This window comes from Dermacentor albipictus, chromosome 1, assembly GCF_038994185.2.
Source record: "Dermacentor albipictus isolate Rhodes 1998 colony chromosome 1, USDA_Dalb.pri_finalv2, whole genome shotgun sequence".
Lineage (NCBI taxonomy): Eukaryota > Metazoa > Arthropoda > Arachnida > Ixodida > Ixodidae > Dermacentor > Dermacentor albipictus.
The window spans coordinates 172653555-172671540 of NC_091821.1; the positions used below are offsets into that span (position 1 = coordinate 172653555).

The 17986-nt window shown below is 47.4% G+C and overlaps 1 protein-coding gene across 1 annotated transcript in view; it reads left to right on the top strand.

Annotated features, from left to right (window-relative positions):
- The first annotated feature begins 209 nt into the window (after positions 1 to 209).
- The window catches only part of LOC139052357 (tubulin alpha-1C chain-like), a 31128-nt gene continuing 13351 nt past the window's right edge, over positions 210 to 17986 (top strand). Inside the window, exon 1 of the mRNA XM_070529451.1 lies at positions 210 to 369. Within this exon, the coding sequence (XP_070385552.1) occupies positions 367 to 369 (3 nt within the window). The 5' untranslated portion in view covers positions 210 to 366. The remainder of the gene's footprint in view (positions 370 to 17986) is intronic.

Genomic DNA, 17986 nt, shown 5'->3' on the forward strand with positions numbered 1-17986 from the left:
TTTTTTCTCCCTTACGCGGCTAAATTGGCAATATTCTGCTTTTCTGTTGCGTCTCGCAAGTGCGCCACGTACATACATTTCTCGCTCGGCTGCCCGCGCTGTCGACGCTCCGGACGTCGTGCGCCCATTGACGCGGCGCTGCTCGTGCAAAGCTGGCGGGCGCGCCGCCGCTACGGCCTTATCGCTCCTTCTTGGGTAAAAGGGAGCCGGTTTGTGCCGCCCCGCTCCGCGTGACGCAGCGGCCCGTCGCGTCTCTAAAGGGGAACCGTCGGCGGCACTGCACGCCACACCTGCGTCCGCTGCGAACGCGTTGCTTTTCGGAGCGGAGTTCGGAGAGCCGTCCTTCCCGTACCATTAGCGTCGGTCATGGTAAGTCCTCGCTACGGCGTGCGCACGCTTTTCCGTCAGACGCGGCGGAGCCGGCGGTGCATAGTGTAGTAATCTTGTGCAATTTCCGGTGTCGCCGGCTTTTCTTGATAACGCGAAGCGCTCCGTATTCTTCTCGCTTTCGCGATGTCTGCTCATAACTCCTGTCTTGGTCTTTTATTTTTCATTCGCTTTAGGCAGAGAAGTAAACTTTAATCACGCCCCTTTGTTCTGGTATTCCTTCATTCGGTCTTCCATGCAACGCTTTCTCTTTGTGCGTGAACAGTGAAGTACGAGTTTTCAATTATAGGATGAGTTACATCAGCGAGGATCATGAATCCAAATGCAACTTGTCTCAATAAAAGACAAAAAAATATACATCCCCCACCCATTCTTCCCCGTGAGAATATCGAGCCTCTGCCAACTGCATCGCAACTAGTCTAGGATGTACACCCAGCGCTCTCCTCCCCTGCCCCATTTTTTTTTTCTTCTTTCTCTCTTGGCTGCAAAATCGTGTTCGGTTGGCAGGTTGCTTTGTTAAACGATGAAAACATGCTTTCCAACTCTGCATACTTCTCAGGACCGATTATGTATAGTCTATATTTGGGGCAGAGCTAACGGCGCCGCCATCTCTCGCTTTTCTGACTTACTCAGCATATATATTTAATATATAGTATCCTGCGGTCCGTGCAAGAACACCTGAAACATTTACAACGGTTATAACGTTTAGCGGTCTGAACTCTTCGGACCAACCGTGGTTATTTAGTGGCTATGGTGCTCGGGAGGACGAGGTCGTGGGATCGAATCCTGGCCGCAGCGGCCGCATTTCGATGGGGGCGAAATGCGAAAACACCCATGTATTTAGATTTAGGCGCACGTTAAAGAACCCCAGGTGGTCCAAATTTCCGTAGTCCCCCACTGCGTGCCGCATAACCAAAGCGTGGTTTTCGCGCATAAAACCCCATATTTTGTTTACCTTTTCGTAGTTTTTCACTTTCTCTTAACGTGACCGCTACGAGCACAAAACGTGTCGAAGTATGCCTCTTTAGTATCGAGGTGTAATTGTGTCATCTATCAGCTTTTCTGTTGCTGCTGTGAATGACCTTATACTGCAACTTATCGATATAAGTGTCGGAGGGCGGCCTTCGACAATTGCGCCCAACCCTATCGTTATTATTTGTATTGCTGTATTCTTTTTTTTTCTATTCTTTCTTCAGCGGTGACCATAATTCAGTTTGTTCCAGCAATCTGAGCGTTGTGAGCGCGCTGAATTTTAAGTTGGCTATTTCATGATACTGGGACATATCCGCCCCACTTTTCAGGGCGGCTTCGTTCACGTTTGCGCCTTAGCATTCAAATTTAATGAATACAATTCAATTTATTGATATGGTTTTGTCTCTGCACGTTACTTGCACATTTTTTCGTTAGAATTCATATTCATCAAAAAGCTGTAACACTTGCACCGACTGTTTACTTCTTCCTTCGCGGCTCTGTACGTTAGTATTCGGGGCGCTTTTTCCAAGTGAATTCAAAAATAAACGAGGTCTGTTTTTTGAACAAAATTTCTCTTTTTTTTTCAATAAACGCTCAAGAAAAATTTGATACCATTTTTCTTCCTATATATCCGTCCAGTATTCATGTCTAAGGGAAACCAGGGTTGCAAGATGTCCCAGATTCTGGGGGACTGTCCCAAAGTTTACGACAAAATCCAAGTCCCGGCTCGACCCAGTCGGGACTTGTCCCGCATCCAGGCCCGTCTAGACTTCGAGGCGAAATTCCCCTGGCAAGCGCAGGTGTGCCACAGGCATATTGAGCAATGTGCGCCCGAGGACTCTGTTTACTAAAACGCCGCCTACACGGGCAGAAAGGACGGTCACTCCAAATGGAGTATAGAATATTTCAATAGGATTTGCAGACGAACGACTGAATCGAGTAGCATTTCGAACATGTTATGGGGTAAAGTAAAACCAAACTGGGACCTTCATTGGGGCATATCACTGAAACAGATCGCGGAATCCGTTAATGCAGGCGAGAAAGAGCTCCCTCTCCCAACCTTTCTCCGTACCGACTCCCTGCAAAGAATTGACAATCCTATAGCATTCACGACAGCCTGCTTTTCCTGTTTAGGGGACGTTAGGCGTGACCATTTACTAGAACCGCACACACAAGTAATAATGCCGCGTTGTAGTGACGGTGAAGAACGAGGTATTGCCACAACTGTCAGTCACAAATATTAGGCAAACTTGTGCCCAGCAAGAAAAGCAAGCCTCAAAGCACAACGATAGCAGCGAGCACAGTCGTCGGTCGTAAAAATCTGGTCAGGGTCAAATGCGGCGGGTATTTATGTATTCACGGTGCATTCCGGCATAAAAGCCTGTGCTCGCGTATCTTCGATAATGTACGCCACTATTCGTGTCGCATGCGCAATGTGATTACATAAAGACTGCTTCGCTGTAGAACCGGAGACAATATTCTGGAAATGGCGGATACATGCAGAGGCGCTTTGCAGAGCGCGATAACTTTATAAATTCTGGGGTACACGTACGCAGCGAAATTTGACGAACATTACGCTTCAGATAAAGAAGCGGCGGTACAACGCAGAGTTATCACTTACTATAGCGCTACGTGCATGGCGCGAAAAAGAAGTGGGCGGCGCAGCGCGTCTTTTAATGTCTTCGCAATGAACAAAGAAGCTGGTCTTGAAATTAAATATCGTTTGATATACTCAAATAACTTTTCAATGGTTATACGCTTAACGTTACGCCTATATCCAGCAGCTGTAACCGAAAAAAAAAAAGAACAAGCGCGCTGCGACCTATATAACACGGCACTTGTTGCCACTCCCAGCAATTATTTTGAATGAAAATAAGTGATAAAAGTTATAATGGCGACACAACTCAAAATAATTAAATCAAATCCGGCGGCCGCCTGATTCCCGGGATTCCAACCCACGCATTCCAAATGGTAGACAGACTGTACCACTGCATGCACTAAATACCAGGGAAATATGGCGGAGAGAACTTGTCACACTGTCGGACACTTCATTATTGGTAACAGTGCGCGCTTTTGACGTGTTAAGGTGTCTTTCCGTTGTCGTGTTAGGCAAATTATTCGCATAACTCGGCTGCCACATATACCCGAAACCTTCGGTCGCGGCTAAAAGCACCTTTTCATGCAAAACTTCGGCTAGTGGTTGTGTTGACATTAGAAGTCGGAGAAGTATGTCATTATAGATCACGTAAATTGCTCTTTCGAGACAGAACTGCATTATTTGGGAGTGCCTGTTGGCTAACTAGTATTCAAGCTGTATACGTAGCATGGTCGTGTCTCCTTTCTACTCTGGCAAGAAAGCAGCGAGTTTGGTACAGAGTCGCTTGAAGCTGTATAGTTGCTGTCGCACGCTATCCATCGCCACGTCTTTTAGTGTGATAGAATTTGTAACATAGTCGCGGCCGTTAGCCCACAGCAGGAACGAAGCGTACGTACACGCCTGGGAACGATACAGGTAAAAAACCAGCACTTTATTGTCAACAGCAGGGTGGTTATATAGTAATCCAGGAGAGAGGGGGAAATGGAAAGGGAACACAGCGAGTTAAAAAGAAAACTTCACGTTTGCGCAGTGTGTAGCCGCACTATGACACAGCGGCCGATACAACAGAATTATAGGCGGACCTCATCCATAATGTGGGTTATCGTCTTGCGAAAAATGTTGGGCGATACTGAAGGCAGCGCTTACAGTCAATAGCACCTTCTCAAAGCGCTATAGCTGTCGCGAGGGAAGAATGTCAGAAACTGAAACTTGTGGCGCGTTCGTCAAGTGCCAAAGAGCGACTTCGGCATCATGCGTGCGATCGTGGCTTGATGGTTACAGCATTATTGGTCTGCTGCGCTACTCACGCACGTGCCAGGCTCAGAATGGGACAAAAGTCATTTTCTGAGCACGCTATCAGCGGTGCTAATGTCTTGCCTAACCTTTCTTCTTCTTTTCTGAGACTACATACAACTAAAGTTGCACTGCTCCAATATATGGCCACACATTCTCGAAAATGTGATAATGGACGCCGTACGACACGCGTAATTAGGCGGTAATCAAGTTTCCTTCGTGTCGTCGTGTAACTTGTGCGCGGTTACAAGCAGACGACCTCGAATCGACTGCATGATGGTAATTCTGTACGCGGATTGGCTTATGCCGGGCTTTAGACGCTACCAGCGGAGGCGTTCACCCGAAGAAAATGTCTGCACAGGTCAATATCGGCGGCACGTGCATCATATTTGAGCCGGGTGTTTGGCGATCGCCGCGAGACGAAGTTCGTCGCATTAAGACACCGATAGTTTGCTCTGTGTACTTCAGGCTTAACACTGGTTAGACGGTGATAAACAGTCACCGGAAAAAAAAATAATGTACTTGTGTCAGTGTTATATATAATTATGACGATAATAATCGATGGTCATTGAGTAGTTTGACCGGACATTACAAGGTTCATTTAGAAATGCATAGCCTTTGAAACGTGTTACAGTATAATGCAGCCTATGCGTTTTCCACCAGCATTTGCGATACTAATGCTTAGCCGCCGAGGAGGGCATTCAGGCACAAATATTTAGTAAACTCGGCGAAAACGTGCTAAATACTTCCGTGCTGATTGTCTACTGTAATAATGTACACAAGCTGTTTTAGTTTATATTATGGGGAGCTATGAAAATATCTGTAAATGTGAGCAGCCAAATCGCGTACGTCCTGCTTCATGAACGTTGCTCGGGTGAATAGTAGGACAAATAAGGGCCACTTTATTACTCTTGCAGCTCTCAAAGTTGCCTCTTCAGGAACAATAGCTGATCGAGCACATACCCGTAACATGGTGCTATTTGACCTCTTGTCTTATTGAAGCGTTATCGTAGACAGAACACGAGTAGCATTTTTCGTCGAGTCCTAATCGTTATATATTCATGGAGCTGTTCGGCTGCGGAAAGCGTGGTGCCGCAGCTGATGAGTAAGCGACTTGGACTGAATTGGGAAAGCGTTTTTTTTTTTTTTTTCAGAGCTCAGCTCCTCCCTTCGTTGAGCGTCGGCGTCCCTCAGCGTAACCGCGCCAACGCGCCCGTGCCACTGCTCGCGCGTCCGTCGTCTTCTTCCACAGCTGGCTCCGATGCCGCTCGTCATGCCAGCGTTCCCGTACTGCCCCTCCCTCTGCGAGGGCACTGACGGCACTGGCCCACTGCCAGTCCGTGCAGTGATTTCCGTCTCAAATTCCTTGCCTCAATGTATCGCTAAATGAATACACATATGCAGCTGCGCTCAAATTCCGTATTAGGGAGTATCGTAATTGTCAGAAATCTTTCTTTTTTTTTACAGCGAAGCTGTATGTGGCTAGCCGATTCGTCCGTCCGTCTGTCGCCTGTACGCCGAAAACTCCTCCGGCGCATGCGCATGTGCAAAAAAAAAGAAAGAGGCGCGCGATTGGCTGCGCCAGTAGTGACGCCATTGCTCTCCGTCGCAGCCGAGCGCGCGCGCAGCAGTTTCTCTCCGGTTCCTAAATGGGTAGGCAACGCGTCATACGTGCTCCTGAGGAGCAGGCAGCTTTCCAATCAGCAACGCTGCGAGCAGAACCGGGAAGGAGCTCGTGTACGCCGTGCCGACGCTGCAGCCCGGGCGCAAGAACAGGCTCGTGCAGCCGAGCGCAAGCAGCAACTGCGTACCGAAGATCCGGCAGCTTACCAAGCCGTCGTTTAATGAACCGTCGGGATTAACCCAGTGATAAAAACGAGGTCACACGTTTCAGCTTCGCTGGTTAACCATCTGTAGGGAGTGCTTTGGTGGTGATTTTAATAACTTGATTCACGGTTATATACCAGGCTAACGCTAGAGGTCCTATTCAGCGCCCAGGCGTGCGCTCTGGTTTTTCCTCTTTTTTTTTCTTTCTTATAAAACAGACTGGTTTGAGCTGACAACTCAACACATGTTTATTCTCGCCCGAAGAGAAACCTGAGTTACGTTCTTGCACAGATGGCATGGGATGTCGGGTTGGAACAGTAATCGTAGAACTGACTTTAGAATGGTCAGTGTCTCATAAAGGCGTCGATTTGCGACCCTTGATCGAGTTGGCACGCTCGCAAGCCCCGTCTTTGTCATTCATAGCGCAGGTTGCACTCAAGGCATGGCAGGTGATCGTACTTTCCATCCTACCAAGGCGGTTTTAAATAAATGCCCCTATAGTATGTTTAATCTTACACGCGATTGTGGTATTGCGGGCGTAGTTGATTTGCAAATTAGTTGCATCAAATCCTCAGCACATTTTTTTTCCCTGTTGGTTCGTCTTGTGCACATTGTAGGGGCGTGCGAATAGTATCTTCAGACCGAATCGAATAGAACCAGTAGCGAATCCAAACGAATCTAATATCGCATATTTTTCGAATAGTTTGCGAGTAACGTGCAGCTTTCACACCATTATTAACAATTTCAGACCGTCGTATTTACAATATGATAAAGTTTCTGCCGTTACATTGCGCATTATAAAGCACAGTATATCACAAACACGAAGGAAGCCTTAGGAAAAGCTATATATAAGCAGCTCGTTCGAAAACTCTGGGCTCTTCGGAGCATACGTGGTCATGCCTTATCATATAAAGTTTAGAAAGACAGTTTTCTGGGTCAATTAAAATTTGAGTATAACTTCGCGACTAATACAGAAATGCGTGCTGTCTGCGGCGACGGCCGAGAGAAAAACAAAGTACTTTTTCTCTAGTTAGAATGGTCGTCGCAGATGGTACTATTGTATCAACTGCGTTTCAATGAAACATATTCTGATTTAATTCGATAAGAAGACACAAGTACTGAACTTACAAATAATACCACACAATATCCACTGCCAAATGTCAATGTGTCAACAAATTTTCGTAATTTCGTATTGATATTTGAATTGATCGTATTTTTGCCACAAAATCTGGCTGCTTGTATGACGCAGCGTTGTCTATTAAGTTATGTCCACTGTGGATGGTATGGAAGCTTTCGCATTTTTGCTTCAATTTCATGTTTGATCGTGCCCGTTGGAAGATGTGAAGTACTTGCAAACCACCAAAAAATATGGTGATTTCGGAATATTGACTATTCGATCCTAGGACTGTAACGAATAAGGCATTACATTCTTTCTACGATAGTTTCGAATCTTCGCAGACCACTAGTATTGAGATCTCCTAGTCATATATATAAATATCGAGTTTGTTTTCGCAAAAAATTTTCGTGATTTCTGTTCGGACTGGAGGGAGTGTGCGACAATAGCTGGCAGGAGCTGGCATCGCACTCAACAACAGTGGAGCCAGGAAAATGTGATGTATGCAGGCGCCCGTCGAAAGTATTTTGGTCCTAATAAATAAAACTAGGGACTGCATTTTGCAAAAGTTCTTTTAAATTTTCGTTCATTCCACCATTCATCATCGCTTGCACGATTCATAGCCACCATTATAATTGCCTGAGCTGGCACCAGTTGGCGCTATATACGCAAGACAAAAGTATTTAATCAAGCCATACATGTCACGGGGCTTGCCCATAAATGCATGCAAAGTTTCAGTAAGCGCCAACGCTGACATCATTCTGCAGTTGTAAACGTATTTCGTAACTATCCGTTTCCGCCATTCTATTCAGTTTTTATCATACGAGCACCGAATAGTCAGTCACCGTCATAGTAAGAGTGGGGCTTGAATCACGTGATCAGTGGGATACACGAACGGATCACGTGATCCGAAATTATAAAACCGGCCGTGCTTTTCGCAGGCTCTTACTCCATAGATGCAACGAAGTGAGTCACGTGCAGAGCAGAGTCACGTCAAGGCGCCTCAGTAGAGCGGATTTGTCGAGCCACTTGTGGCTGGCGAAAAACTGAATTATTCAACCAGCTGGTTGTATAATTGACAAAAGTGTGCGCCGGAGACTCTAAAGGAATAAGAGGACATAAATATCAAACCTAATAGGTAAATGGTCACTGTTTGAGGCAGAGTCGATGGTAGACCAGGAAGTGACGGAAATCCCCGAAGTGACAAAAATTAGATCTAATACTGATTTAGAAAGACCTTGAATAAACGTAACTACTTTTGTGTTTACGCAACAAGAATTTTGAGCCTTTCCAAACAAGTCCTTTTTGAAGCCTCAGGACACATGATGTGAATTAAAGTTTCCGGCTATCACAATTTCTTTCCTGCAAGATTTGACAACGGAATCAACGTAACGAATTTTCTGAACACCTATGAGAAAATTTGCACTAACTAAGGAAAATGGCGAACAACCAGGAAGAGTTACATATATTGCTAGTATCTCGCACTCCGTAGACATATACTGACAGGATATTTTTGCTTTGTGGCATATTTTAGTTATCAAGAAAGCAAGTCCTCCACCTCTCGATGGACGGTCTAATCGAAATAAACGATAATTTCTTATGTGAAAATTTTGGCCATTTGAGGGCCAAGTTTCCTGTAGAAGAATAATGTCGGGAGAAAATTGTGAACGAAGATATATTAAATCTGTAGCTGCATAAGTAATGGAACGACAGTTCCACTGTAATACCTTGAAATAACCTATGTTGAATTAATACGTACCTACCTTAGAAACAGCTTGCTCTAAAATATCCTTTTAAAGATCTGTCTTCGAAAGACTATCTTTACCGTACGTACTTAGTGGGTTTTGATTGAGAGGCTGAGCTGGAAGAATTAGGATTAGCATTTGTCTTGGAAAGACTATCTTTAACAACCTTTTTTTTGGTTTTTGAGTGCAACAAAGAGATCGATGAATTATCATTAGGTGTTCTTGTGCGTTTAAGCCGCGGAAGATACATTTCTGCATCCTGGTTGCCTTCCAGCACTGATCCAGAGAAACATCCGTTGTCAGTCTGCTGAGTTGAAGTTGATGGCCTTCTATTTTCAGCGTTTTCTACAATAACTGGCAAAGGATCGATCAGCTGCTCAACGCTCGGTGTAAGGGGATGAGCAGGAATCTGCGAGCTAGCATTAGAACTCACTACAGAACTGAGAAGTTGAATCATTTGAGATGTCAACACTTGAGTTAGAGCCTCCGACAGGCTTGATGTTAGTCGTTCCACAGATTTCGACAACGCCTTTTCGACAGCTATCGCAATATCATCGAAAAGGGTTGAGTCTGCAACCATTTGCTGACGAGCTGTCACTCCTGCATATCCCATAGATCTTCCCTGGAGCTCAGCAACAGCATCACGACGTGAGCAACGTCTCCTTTATATTGCAATTCGAATAGTTGGCGGGGTGACCATCACCACAGAGACAGCATTTCTCTTCATTGGACGAGCAATCACTAAAATTGTGGTTGGCGCCGCAAGCACGGTAGCGGAGAGCAGGTGTGCAGCCGCTCACGCTGTGACCAAATCGCCAACATTTGTCACATTGTAGGATACGTGGAACCAAAGCTTCAACCTTGTAAATAAGGGGCCAGACCTTAATTTCTGTCGTACGCATTGTCCCAGAGCATGTAACTATGACTGACTAAGTTGGAGTCTTCTTATTGTCAGTAACTCGGCTACACCGGTAAACAGAGATAACACCAGCCACCCAGAACATTTCGAAAATGTCTTCATGGGTTAAGCTGACGTCAACACCTCATGCAGTGCCTGTAGAGCATTCAAGATGTTTTGGGATGAAACAGCTCACCAGATGCGAAGCGAATGTAGAAAAGTTCTGGTCTTTCGAGCAACATAATGTACCTCCTCTGCTGTACTGGCCGACATCAGTGATCTGTCGGAGGTAAGTTGGAGCCTTCTGCAATTCCACCTCAATCGTCTTTGGGCTTTTTCATATTGATGATACCCCCGCCGGTAGGCAACATCGCCACAGGAACGTTGTCGGTTCCACTGCGGAGCAAAAACTGAAGCAGTAGCTCCTGAGGAGCTGCCGAGGCTAACCACGGGGAAGCCCCGAAGCCAGGTAATGATATAGACATTAAGCAAGCTGTCTAACTTAAAAACACATAAGAAGCACGTGATCAAACGAAAAAGGAAAAAAAGGAACAAATGTCACCCGATGTCACCCGATACTTGACCTAAGCCCGCAAAGCAGATGCCAAAACAGCAACGAACTGGCACGCCCCGCATTCGTAAGCCTCGCAGGACTGGCTCGGTATCGCGGCGCTCTCTGCGCGTGTTCGCGGCATTTTTGTGCACGTGTAGCAAAACGCGCTTTCCCTGTGGCACACCAGGCGTCGCACAGTCCAGGTCAAGGTAGTGTCCCTGTATATGTTCCCGCGGGGAGCAGAGTTGCCCATAGGTACAGTATTCTGTTCCAGCTATGCAGTGAAGCCACTCCTCCCGCGCGCAGGAGGCAAATGCCGCGCGGTGTTCCATTTTTATTTTGTCTGCTGGTCGCGAGCTACATGCGGCATTGTTTGCAAGTGCTGAGCAAGATGACACTTCTTAATGCAGGCTACGCTCGAACCATTGGCGTAGCCGGAGGGTATTTGTGTTCCAACCCCCAGAAATTTTTATAGTTTGTATGTACATATATACACGCACATATACAAACACACGCACGAACGCTCATATAGGGGACAGGACTCTCCTCGATCACCCGAAATAAAATCCTGACTACCCCCGTGGCTCGAACAGCTCGAAAGTTCGCGTGCAAACCCGCAATACCTTGCAACAAACAGCGGTGCAATGTTTTTCAGCATGCGTATGAAGTTTTCTCGCCTCGGCCGGAAGGCAAGAAATTATTTAAAGGATGTTCAAAGAAAACTTCACACACGTACAGTAAAAGAGAAAAGCGCAAACCGGGACGACCGCAAAATGAGAGAGACACACACAGAAGCGCTTAACACACGTAAGCGCTAAAGAAATAGAAGCGCTAAACACACGAAAGGTGGAGAATTATGCGACCGCATTTTAGCTGCCGAAACCATCCGTATAATGATAGTCGCCGAGTGAACTATCGTTACTGCAGTTCTGTCAGTGACCGTTAACAGAGCGTCATTTATCCCTAACCTCACCAACCGTCGTTTACAGCAGCTGCACCTTTTCGATATATGCGGTGCAGATACGTAGATCTAAACGCATTTAAATTGTTCACATGCGCACTTTTTATGCAAAGCTTATTTCTACAACTCATCCATACCGCAGACTAACCAGATGCTTCACAGCAGCTTCCGTTCAAGTGGAAAAAATTTGAAGATGGGCGAGCGTCTAGATCAAATTTATTTCGTAGAAGGGAATGGATGACCAATGGCTGCTGGCAGAAGGGCAAGAGTGCTGGCTCTTTGAGTCTTGGGGGGCAGAATTCATAGCAACTGGAAAGGCAACAAGCTAGTAAGAGTAACAATGTTTTTTTATTGCAGTAATCACGCCAAGATGGCTAACCTGCAAAGTAACTATTCATACATTGCAGACTGTAGTATATGACAACACATTTTTCTTGATGTTTTCATACTACTCGGGTCAATTTACTATAACACATCGCTTATTAAACATACCGGCATAATTTTACATTGCTCACTTCGACGAAGGCCGATCGAACAAGGAAAATATTGCGGGCGGTAAATGATGAACCTGTCACAGCTGTCTCATGAGCGGGAGCGCGCGAGGTTTTCGCTTACTACAAAACAATGAACACAAGCACATCGATCAACGTTACATGAAAAATCATAACTCTGACAAAAAAAAAACGGAGCAGAGAAAACCCAGGGTGCAGCGGGCAAATTGTATTCCCTAGTATTTACTCTGTTTTGAAAACACTGTTTGAGAGCCGCATAGTGTGAACAATCGCTCTAGCAACACAGCGAATTTGATTAGTTGGTAAGTTAACATATACGCCAAAAATCGTACAAGTGAACAACCTTTCATTCCACCCGTACGCATTTCGGCGTTAACAGGGGTGTCACTCCAGATAAATGTTGCTTTAGTGTGAACAAGGCAAACTCACCTCTGTTAACAAGGCGAACGCATCTCGCATATCCTGGTCCCTTTCGGAGCCGGCCGGTCTCGGCTGAAATGCAGTCGCCGGCGCACGTCTGTCCGTCCGCGTGGCACCGCGTAAATAGCTTTGCCACCTTCCGTGCGGTTTACGCAGTTTTGTGCTCTGCACCCCGCCATACTGGAATACAAATGTCGATATGATGAGTTTCGTGTCACTTCACCAAGGTACTTGACTTAATATTGTCGAATACCGTACCTACAGCCCGGAGCCGATGCATAGAATAAAGGGCCGATGAATGCAATGCACGCTCGACCAATGTTGGCTCGACGGTCCGCTTATTGCAATGTCGATGGCACTGACGGGAACGACGAGTCAGCATCGCGCCCGTAAAGTTGGCTTCGTAGCGGCGCAGTTGAACATTTTACGTGATTTTGCGCCACGTGATAGCGCTCGGCGAATAGCGGTGCGAGTGGCGCCGGAAAAGTGATGCGCAATTCTGCTCCCTGCGGGAGCATATACAGGGACACTCGATCAACGTAAAACCCCTTTAGATCAACGTAGCGCTGGTAGCGCCCGCGACGGCCTTCGTGCCCTTTCCGTTTGTGCTCCGACGCCGCGGCGCTCGCTGTGCATGTTCGCTGCGTCCATGCGTTTGAGCGTGCCCGCGTTCGCGAAGTGAAACGTCACTAACTTTTTTTAGCGGTCGCTGATAAAGCGGTACATTTTATTAATGATAGAGTCAAAAACAGTCATGGTATGGAGGCGGCCGAGGTATAAAAGCCACCGCGGCCGCGATTTATTGGAGCCGGCCAGCCGTGGTGCTGAGGTTGCCGGGAAGCAGCAGATGGACGCGACTGCTCAGGCAGGACGTACGAGCGTGTTTATTCGCGAGCAGATATGCACGCGGCGCTCTGGTTACTCGGCGGCGCTGCAGCCTATAGACTTTGCGTTCTTAGCGACTTAGCGGGCAGTATGAGCGTTCTCATACTGCCCCTTGCGCTCGTGCCACGGCTCGCGCCTTCGACATCGTCTTCTTAGATAGCTGGTTCCGATGGCACTCATCATGCCAGCGTTCCCATACTGCCGGTCTTTCGGGTTGGGCAGTATGGGAACGCTGGCATGATGAGCGCCATCGGAACTAGCTGTCGAAGAAGATGACTCCGGTGCCTCCTGGGTCTCGACCTGAAGAATGCCTTCGATAATGTCGCCCTCGCAGCGGTGCTGGAAGGCCTGACCCAACTGGGGTCGGAAATCGAGCATACCAATACGTCCGAAACTTTCTCACCGACTGGAAGTGCCGGATCCTAGTCGGCGAACACGAAACTGACATTATAGAGCTGGGGAGCCGAGGCACGCCATAGGAATCAGTCATCTCCCCTTTTCTCTTTAACGCGGCGATGCGCGGGCTCCCGGACCTGTTGTGCTCTATCCCTGGGCTTCACCACAGCCTCTATGCTAACGACGTGACGTCGTGGGCTGCGGCGGATGATCCACGAACTCTTCAAGAGGTCATGCAACGGGGCATTGACGTCGTACAAGCTTATGCGGAGTCAAGGGGCCTGATGTGCTCACCGGAAAAATCCGAATACCTCCTGATCAAGCCCGGCAGAAGTAGCTGTCCCGGGGGAATACCATGGGGGAGGCGCTTCCTTGAACTTGGGGTTGGATGACTTACCATCCCGGAGCGTCCCAGTATCAAGATACTGGGGCTAGACTTTAAGAACACGCTGCGCTGCGGGCTCATGTTACAGAAACTCCAAAGGACGACCAACTACACACTACAGCTCATTTGCCGGATGGCTAATCTGCACCACGGCATGGGCGAGGGCGACCTGCTCCGACTTGTGCAGGCATACATAACCAGCAGAACCATGTACTCGGCACCATATGTCAAACTCGTAGCCACAGACATAGCTAAATTAAACACAATGATCATAAGAGCCACAAAGGCAGCCCTGGGCCTTCCGGACCACGCCGCCACCGCAAGGCTAGAGGTCCTAGGCATGCACAACACGATCGAGGAGCTTTAGCTTAGACGCTCACCACACAGCCCAAGTCCGTCGTCTTTCGCAACCAGGCGGGCCGCACAATCCTCCGGAAGCTCAATCTTGAGGCCACGCCCTAGGTTACAGATTATGTGACGATTCCGCGAAAGGTCAGGGGGCATATTTATTCCGCACCTCTACCCCTCAACATGGACCCCGAGTTCCATCAGCCATTTGGCGACGCTACGGCTTGCAAGCTGGAGTGGTTTAAACGGACGCGGCGAGAAACCCTCGCGGCGACCTCATTACCGCGGTGGCAGCGGATCCCAACGGACGATTGATAGAAGACGTAACAATTACGGCTGGCCGAGTGGTGGAAGCGGAGGAAGCGGAGGAAACCGCGATTGCCATGGCCATGCATGCGGAAGTGACTACCGTCATCAGCGATAGCAAGCAGGCCATCGGCAATTTCGTCCGCGGTGGAATTGCCGAACAGGCGTACCGTGTCCTCAAGCGGCGCCCCCTAAGCGACTGGAAAACCCTCGTGTGGACCCCTGCTCATGCGGCTGTGCCCGGCAACGCGTCGGCCCAGTTTGACTCGAGATCTCGCGCACCGAGGCTCCTCCGCGCATGCGGACGGCGTAAACGAGGAGGAGAGACACGAGGAATCCTGCGAGACGTATCACGAAATAGCCCATAGGCATCGCTTGAGGCGTCGCACGCTCCCTCCACCAGCCAAGCAACTCGATAAAACGCAAGCGGTCGCGTTTAGGTGACTCCAAGCAAACACATACCCCCACCCAAAGTACATTAACAAAATCGCAGGTGGCAAGAAAAGCGACCTATGTAGGCGCTGCTCACAAACAGGGACACTCACACATAATGTAGGTATGCACCTCGCTCCCGTTTTCCCATCCCCTGGTCAGAAGTGAGACTGACTGGACCACCTGGCTCAGGGCCGGGGACGTCGACCGACAGCTTGTACTCAGGGGCGGATTATCCAGGGTTCAAAGGGTTCAAATGAACCGGGCCCTCCGGGTTTAGGGGGGCCCCCTAGGGCCTAAGGCTTCGATCAACGATGACGGACAGCCGCCTCAGCGATTTGTCACTGCTGAGCGTGGAGACGGTGATTCTTAGGAGGGTCAGTGTTGAAGATATCAACAAACTGACCCAGCAAAAGGCACGAAAATGCCTGCAGAAATGTACATACCTTTCTTTATTTTCTTAAAACATGAATGAAAGAGAAAACATGTTAATACGTATACATGCGCCATTTCAAGGTTGAATTTCTGCGAAACGTATAACCTATTTTCTACGCTGTATTGAAGTAGAATTTTTTAATGTAAATTTATTCCGCAATTTCATAGTAAAGGCATGTGCAATATGAATGTATTTCATTCTCTTTAAAAAGTGGACATTGCCTGCAAAGATGTAAATTTATTACCTGTTTAAAAGTGAACGATCTGTGCATAAATGAAAATATGTACGATTCTTTATTCGAGAGGGTTATTAACAACATTTACCTTTCTCTCAGCATGAACCAACTAGCCCGACAAATCTTAATGCTGTCTACGTCTCTTCGTCTCCTGGAGTAGTTGAATTCCGATGACAATCTCTCCACGTGCTCTGCGAGAAAGTACACACCCAGGCGTTGTTCATAAACACTCCAGAGATTCTTCGAGTAAATACGCCATGTGTTCTTTCTAGCGAATTCTAAAAAACGTCAACTACCAAGAAAGACGAGAGGGTAAGGCGGCAGCGGGGGAAGGGTCCCCCTTGTTTTTTTTTCTTTTTACCTGGCCGTCAGCACTGTTAATCCGGCCCTGCTTGTACTGGTGGACTGGGCGGAGAAGGCCAAGCAGGCCCAGGGCTTTACTTGAGCCCGATCTCTCAGCCACCTCCCCCCTTTCAATAAAGTTAATCACCACCACCACCCATACCGCCCGTCCCTCTGCAAAGACGCTGACGGCACTGGCCCGCTACCAGTCAGTGCGGTGATTTCGGTCTCAAATTCTTCGTCTCAATATATCGAGAAAGGAAAACACGAATGTATATGACGAATGTGTATAACGAATTTGTATAACAAATTTATAACAAGAATGAACCCGTATCTACAAAAATAAATGTGTGTGGGTACCTTTCGTCACGATGACAACATATCAAGACAATCGTAGAGTTTCTCACTATATTACCTAGAGGGAAATCTGGCGCTGCTGCGCTGTGGTATGCATGGGAATGTCAGTATATTGTGACTTCGGATTGGCTTCGTTCTCGGAGAGCCAGGCAAGCACTGTTCCATCTGTCACAATGATTAATTTTCTACTAAAACAGCACATAAAAACTCGTGTTTGCTTTATTATTACACACAAACATGTTGTAACTATGAGAACTTTTTATTGCATGTACAAACATATGAAACGTAAGAAGTATCAGTGGGCCGATGAAATTGCAGGACACGACAAGATTCGTGCTCGCTTTGGAACAGATGGTCATCTGTTGTTGCTTTTCTTCGCTTAGTCACGCATTGTAGGTGAGTAAACTTCACTGGAAGATGCAATATGCGTGAATGGAAAGATTTTATGAAGATTTCACTTTAAGAACGCGTTATTTGTGTGGCCATATCCATGTTTTAGACGAAGCCTCTTACAACACCAGCCAACAAAAGCCTCGCAGACACATGTACCGTCATTTCCATGATGGCACAGCGACTAGGCACGTACCCAGGGGGGGGGGGGGGGGGCCGGGGGGGCCCGGCCCCCCCCCCCGAAATCAGATGGCATACCCCCCCCTCCCCACCCACGCCACCACTCCTCACACATTCCTAAAGCGCTGCCAGATCGATGTTGAGACTTGGCAGCTATTCACCGGTCAGCATTATGCTGCCTTTTTCACTCCTTTTGGATGGAGGTAGTTATCAGCATTTCTTGGGATGTGAAGGCCAGTTTTCTCATGGATTCGGTGCCCGCGAGATTAACTCGAGGTGCGTTCATTTGTCGCCATCCATTCAACTGTCACGCGCATAGCTGTTGCTTTTGTTAGTTCAACCTTCTTTGTTTAGGCTCATCCTGGGACCAGGAAAGGGATGCGGTTGTTAGTCAGCTGGTCTGTACTCTCGTGGAACGAGTTGCGGGCGGAGAAAACTCCAATTGCGTTTAACTTTTCCTTTTGCTTCATTATTTCCTTGAATGACAGCTCGTCGACGCTGGCAGATGCCCGGAATCATATACACGTGATATGGGCTAGATAAGGTGGGAAATAAAATAATGTGAAACAGCATCCATCACGAAAACCTGCAATAACCCAAACCGATAATCAAGATGACTGTCACCCGTTACCTCGTCTGGTTTTTCCCTAATTGTATAGCACTTTTCGTGCAAAATTGGCAACTGGAAACAGAAATCGCAAGGAGTTGAGAAATCAAGCGATCTACTAAGGGAGAGAGCCAAGGCAACAACCAAACTGCAAGGAAAAGCGAATTTAACAACAAATCTAACAAATATAACCGTTGCTTCATAAAATATTTATGGATCAACATCTTTTTATTTAAATAGGAATTAGAGAAAACGCCGTCGGAAGCGGAGAACAATTACATGTTTTGAATGACGCTTCTACAGTTATCGGTCGAACCGCCTCACGTAGCCACTTCTCTATTGTGCTTATGTGGGTGTTTTTCTAACCTTTCGCGGTGGGCGCAGTACGTCTACAATCGCAGTATCCTG